Source organism: Pimephales promelas, chromosome 14 (assembly GCF_988280905.1).
Source record: "Pimephales promelas chromosome 14, fPimPro1.hap1.1, whole genome shotgun sequence".
Taxonomy (NCBI): Eukaryota; Metazoa; Chordata; class Actinopteri; order Cypriniformes; family Leuciscidae; genus Pimephales; species Pimephales promelas.
The window spans coordinates 35,676,589-35,683,093 of NC_142782.1; the positions used below are offsets into that span (position 1 = coordinate 35,676,589).

At 37.3% G+C, this 6,505-nt stretch overlaps 1 protein-coding gene across 2 annotated transcripts; it reads left to right on the plus strand.

The window, feature by feature from the left end:
- ppic (peptidylprolyl isomerase C) lies at positions 1 to 4,796 on the plus strand. 2 transcript variants are annotated; one of them, XM_089119940.1, is made up of 6 exons: positions 1 to 213; positions 927 to 1,040; positions 1,107 to 1,200; positions 2,309 to 2,493; positions 4,341 to 4,480; positions 4,511 to 4,796. In XM_089119940.1, exons 1-5 carry the CDS (start codon positions 109 to 111, stop codon positions 4,467 to 4,469), a joined length of 627 nt encoding a protein of 208 aa, XP_088976066.1. In that variant the 5' UTR covers positions 1 to 108; the 3' UTR covers positions 4,470 to 4,480; positions 4,511 to 4,796. The 2 variants fall into 2 exon arrangements, with proteins under 2 accessions (XP_088976066.1, XP_039506211.2); XM_039650277.2 differs by having other exon boundaries at positions 2 to 213; positions 4,341 to 4,796.
- Positions 4,797 to 6,505: the final 1,709 nt, after the last annotated feature.

Genomic DNA, 6,505 nt, shown 5'->3' on the forward strand with positions numbered 1-6,505 from the left:
CGTGACGCGCGCGCGCCCCGGAGGAGGAGCGTCACACAGGAAAACGCGCGCGCCGCAGATTCTCTCTTTAGACAAAAACGCGGATCATATTCAGACTCAGACTCAGATATGGACCTGCTTCGGCTCTGGCGCGCGTTTACTCTCATTTATTTGCCGTTTCTATGCAGCGCTATTGATTTTAAGACGCGGACGGGACCGCAAGTAACGGACAAGGTGAGACGCGCGTCATGCAGCATCAGTGCGAACACAAGAGCGACGCGACGCGAGGCGTCCTGAAGCATCACTGCGAGAACTGCAAAACCATCATTCATACACACGCACAGACACACACACACACACACACACACACACACACACAAACGTTAAACCTGCGGTGCATGCTAGTCTTTTAAGCGTTGACAGATCGGTGTGTTGTGCGCATGCGTGGTGTTTGTAAATGCATCTCGCATTGAATACTAATATTTACATTATATAATACTTCTGTTGTTGTCTTTTTTTATGCATTCACATAAAACAGTATAAATTCAAGTGTGGCTTTTGATGTGTTCACTAAATGTGTCTTTTTCGACAGTCTATGGTCACACACACACAGTGAGCACATAAAAAGCACAATTGAATTTATACTTTTTAATGTGATTTTATAGTTTATGCAAAAAAAAAACAGATTTTTTTAAACTTCACACAGAACATACACACAAACATACATATACACACACACACACACATATATATATATATATTTACAGTAGTCAACATTTGAAGTGGATCAAATTTAAGTTATTCTTGAATTTTGAACAATACCCACTTATATTAGGACAACTTAGATTAACCTTTTTTATACACCTCTGTGTATATATATATATATATATTCACACACACACACACACACACAGTGTATCAGGTGTGTTCTGCTCTTTCCTTTGCAGGTGTTTTTTGACATCACTGTCGGAGGACACGAGGTTGGCAGGATCGTGATTGGTCTGTTCGGAGAACTCGCTCCTCTCACCGTGCAGAACTTCCTGACTCTCGCCACAGGAGAGGTAGAACTCACCATCACACACACACACACACACACGCGGATCATCTAACACAGACTCTCTCTCCAGAAGGGTTACGGGTATAAAGACAGCAAGTTCCATCGTGTGATCAAGGACTTCATGATCCAAGGAGGAGATTTCACATCCGGCGACGGAACCGGGGGTGAGGAACACACACACACACACACACACTCGTGTCAGTCCACACATGACTCTCCTCTCTGAAACACACACAATCTGCAGTGCAAATGTAGAAATAAATGGTTAATTTAGACTATCACAGAACATCACAGAACCAGAGACAGACGTGTGGTGATGGGTATATTACTGTTCTTTAAGCCTTAAAGACGTTATTGAGATAGAAAGCTCACGTATATATCAGAAGAGCTTCTGGCAAGTTATGAACAAACGTTCTTCAGTAACGTTAATATAATATTTGCTCAAAGTTCCCTGGTCTTCAATAACGTTCTCAAAGCATCAGCACAAAAACATCATTCATACATGGATCATGGAGCGCTTTAGTTGGACGTTCATCTAACGCTTTTTTATGTTCCTTCTTGTTGGAGAACGTTCATCATCCGAGAAGAAACATTCCCAAAATAAAAAGGAATGTTTAACCTTCACAAGAAAACGTTTTTAAAACCGTTAATAAACTGGACGTTTACATGTTTTCAGAACTTAATGGGGACGTCAGCGAATCATTCTGGATTTTAAGTGTTTTAAGATGCGAGACATAAACGTATCGTATGATGTAAAGCACATGCATGATGACACCGCACGTGTGTGTTTCGAACCCGCGTTCACATGCTGTATCTGACGGATTATTCAGCTTTACAGTCGATCAGTCGAGGGGTTTTAGTTTTAGCTTGTTTTTAGTTTACATTTCATGTTGTGACACTTCTGTCCTCTCGCACATCACGCTGCTACGCCAGAGCGGCCAAAGCGTCAACAGCTCCGCCTTTGTCCTTGTATGTGATTGGCTGAAGCCATTTCTGTCGCCACAAAAGTAAAAAAATTTTTTCGAAAATTCGTTTTTCCGCCGCAGCACATTGGCGTTCGGTGTGGAAGCACTCATTAAACAAACACCTGATCAAAACATAAAACCATCGCGCGAATTATTCATGCGTCAAAATGGCGTCCAGTGTGAAAGGACCTTTACAGGGAACGACACGAGGAAGTTGACATTTTTTTGGGTGAACTATCCCTTTAAGTGACTATGCAGGTAACGCGCCGCCGTAACGGACGTGGACTGATCTCAGGTCTGTCCTCAGGGAAGAGCATCTACGGGAGCACGTTTGCGGACGAGAGCTTCCGGCTCCGGCATCTGGGCGCCGGCTGGGTCAGCATGGCGAACGCAGGGCCCGACACCAACGGCTCGCAGTTCTTCATCACGCTAGCCCGAGCGCCGTGGCTCGACGGGAAACACGTGGTGTTCGGGAAAGTCCTGGAGGGGATGGTAGGATTCCTGAAACACACACATTTGGGGCTCGATGATTTCAGACGCAAACACAGAATCCAGTCGGAAACATTTAATTTACTGGCATATTAATATTAAAGGAGGAGTTCACTTTTAAAGAAAACTTTAGCTGATAATTTACTCACCCCCGTGTCATTCAAGATGTCTGTGTCTTTCTTTCTTCAGTCGAAAAGAAATTAAGGTTTTTTATGAAAACATTCCAGGATTTTCTCCATATAATGGACTTCAATGGGGTCCAAACGGTTCAAGATCCAAATGAGAGTTTCAGTGCAAACTTTTCAAAGGGCTTTAAACGATTCCAGACGATGAATAAGGGTCTTATCAAGCGAAACGATCACTCATTTAAAAAAATAAATAACAAAGTTTAAGTTTTATAAGCTCAAATGCCTTGCTCTGTGATGCGTGTTCGTGACTCTCCTGTTCAAACTCGTTCATCAAAATGAACAAATCTTTTTCCGAGTCATTTGGTTGATTCAACGAACAAATAGACTCGGGAAAAGATTTGTTCATTTTGATGGATTTACTGATGTTTGCACTGAAACTGTCTTTTGGACCTTGAACCGTTTGGACCCCATTGAAGTCCATTATATGGAGAAAATCCTGGAAAGTTTTCATCAAAAACCTTCATTTCTTTTCAACTGAAGAAAGAAAGACATGGACATCTTGGATGACACGGGGGTGAGTAAATTATCAGCAAAAGTTTTTTCAAAAGTGAACTCCTCCTTTAAAGCTGCAATACGTCATTTGTCGCCAGCAGGATATATTGTATATACAAAATATTGTATTTTCAAAACGATAACGAAGGCGAAGCTTGATGACGTATGAGGGAGAGCGGAGCGATGGGAGATATATAGAATTCATGAATCATATTAATGACATATCAGCTATTAAATGAGTTTTTGTATCACCTGTACGTTTGATCACACTGCGTTACGTTATCGTAATGAATTAGCGGCCAGGAGCGTGAGATGTAATGCCATATTCGATGCTACTGATGTGTGAGTAATGTTCAAATGATTTGGTGTGTTAATTCTGCAGTTTTACACGTTTAAAACAATCGTGCTAAAAGTGCGTTTGAACTAACACACAGTTTTTGCAAGTAATGGCTAAATATTAATATATAAAAATATATTTTTGTGCAAAATATATTTAATTTCACTGCCATAGACTCGTTCGCCAGATGTGTGTTACTGAAGTACAAACAAACTGCAATGTAACTGTAGTGTACAGTAAATATTATATATTTGCTAACCTGTCTATTAACACACACACGCGCGCGCGAGCGGAGTCTCTGTGGACGAATCAAGTCAAGTTTGTGACAAAACTCTCGAAACATCCCGAAAAAGTTGATCTACGTTTAAGTTTTTTTTTTTTCTGTACTCGCCAATCTATAATCGTGACCCGATGACTGAACAACACAACAGCGGTGTGTGAGATATTACATCATAGATATAGATCTCTCATTAGCGGCTTACATATTTCATAGAGACCTAAAAATATATATTTTTTATTAGAAAATGTAACAATTTATTTAAAGTTTAAGTTTCATGATTTCAATTAATTGCACTTTTTAATTGCACCATTAAATTCAGGAACATTTAAATAGGAGGAAAAAACAGAAACCAAAAAATTAAAACAGAAAAAAAAAAATGAAAAAAAAAAGAGAAAAAGATTTCACTGGGAAACAGTGAAATGTGTTTGATAGAGCCCTCCTGTAACATCTGTACACATTAAACGGCAGAGTGAATGATGTCACTGGAGTAGTGAACCAATGGCAGCGCTGCGAGCGGATGACGGTGTGTGTGTGTGTGTGTGTGTGTCTGCAGGCTGTGGTTCACACCATTGAACTCCAGGACACAAACGAGCGTAACCTGCCCTACACCGAGTGTGTGATCGTCAACAGTGGGAAGATCGAGGTGAAGGATCCGCTCGTGGTGGAAGTGGAGGGATGGTGAACATGACTGATCACACACACACACACACACACACACACACACACACACACACACACACACACACACACTTCATCTTCATATCTGTGTTGTGCTCGTTAGGTCCTCCTCTTAAACTCTATGCACTGTGAGTGTCATGTGATCGCCACTGTACACCTGTTCGATCATTACCTGTGTATTAATATCTGCACGTGCCATAAGAGACACATACTTGAATTCTTTTCCAAATGTTGACGATTTAAATTATGACTTTGAACTTTGTTTCCAATGACCTTTAGGAACACAAATAACAGTCTCTGTTTCAATAAACTCTATTTAAATTGATGTCAATTTGGTTCATTTTGTCCAAGTATAGAGTGAGTAATATTAAAAAAAAAAAAAAAATATATATATATATATATATATATATATATATATATATATATATATATATATATACATATTCTTATTCATCAAAGGTGAATTAAATGATCAAAAGTGACAGTAAAGGCATTTATAATGTGACAAAAGATTCTGTTTGAAATAAACACTGTTCTTTTGAACTTTCTATTCATCAAATAATCCTGAAAAATAAAATGTATCAGTTTCCACAGAAATATGAACATTGATAATAATCATAACTGTGTGTTGATCATCAGATCCTCATATTAGAGTGATTTCTGAAGGATCATGTGACACTGAAGACTGGAGTAATGATGCTGAAAATCACAGGAATAAATTACACTTTACTGTATATTCACATAGAGAACAGATGATTTACATATTAATAATATTTCACTATTTTACTGTATTTATGATGGGATGAACGCAGCTTTGGTGAGCAGAAGAGACTCTTGAATGGTAGAGTATAAACTGTCTGAAAAAAGTTTAGATTTCACAATCCTCCATATTAAAGATATCAGTTATAGAGTGTTATTGTCCGTTCCTAAAGTCAGCATGAACGCATTTATCCTCCTATTTCAGAATGAAACTAAATATTCTACAAGTAACCGATGGTGAAAAAGTCTCGTCTACAATGGAAATGTTATAATTAAGAAAGAAAATTGTGTCGGTTTTGATTTCATGTTGACTTTATGACTGGAAATACATTTATGAAATCATCAAAAGCTTTTGCTGCCGTCTCGAAATAAAATACTTTTCTCTTGAATGTGATTTATATTCTTTATTTGTGTGCAAAAACCTCAAGTTAATGTTGATTGACAATGAGCAAAACATGCTGCATTAATCTGAGGTCCATTAAAAAATATATATACACGTGTATATATACATAAACAATGTAATATACAACTTTTGATTTTAAAAATTAGTTAATATTAAAATGAACTAAGATTAATAAATGATAAATGAAATCATCCTTTATTAAAATATTATTAAAGATTTTTTAATCATATTGCATATGTGTGCTTTGAGTCGACTGAAGTGTCTGATATAATAACGCAATGAAACATGACCAATTATCATTTTTGTTGAGGCTGTCGATTAGAGAAATGATGAACACATGCAAAAACAAGAGAGAACCAACCAAAATATTAATTTGATTAATTGTTTTAATCCATGTATGCTTGTTGTTTTTCTATGCATACATTTCGCAAAATAAAACAAAACCTGTAGCTGGAGTTTTATTCCCTCACACTTGAGATTTAAAATTAAAATTTATTTCATTTACCTAATATTTTGCTATATTTACACATTTAATAGATTTTAACAATTAACTAAGATTAATAAATACTTTAAAATCTACAGTAGTGGACAAAAGTGACATCCGGCCTTAGAAACGGACATCTTCATCCTTTACTCAAATATTATTAAAGATTTTGTAATCATACGGTCATGGTGTAAATCATGTGTGCTTGCAGTCGATTGTGTTAGAGATAATAACGCAATGAAACATGACGAATTATCCTTTTTCTCAAGGCTGTCAATTAGAGAATTGATGAACACATGCTTTAATGGCAAAATATTAATAACGAATATGTTTTAATCAATGTTTGCTTTTTCCTCTCAGCTTGTTGTGTTTCTATCATAATAAAATAAAAGCT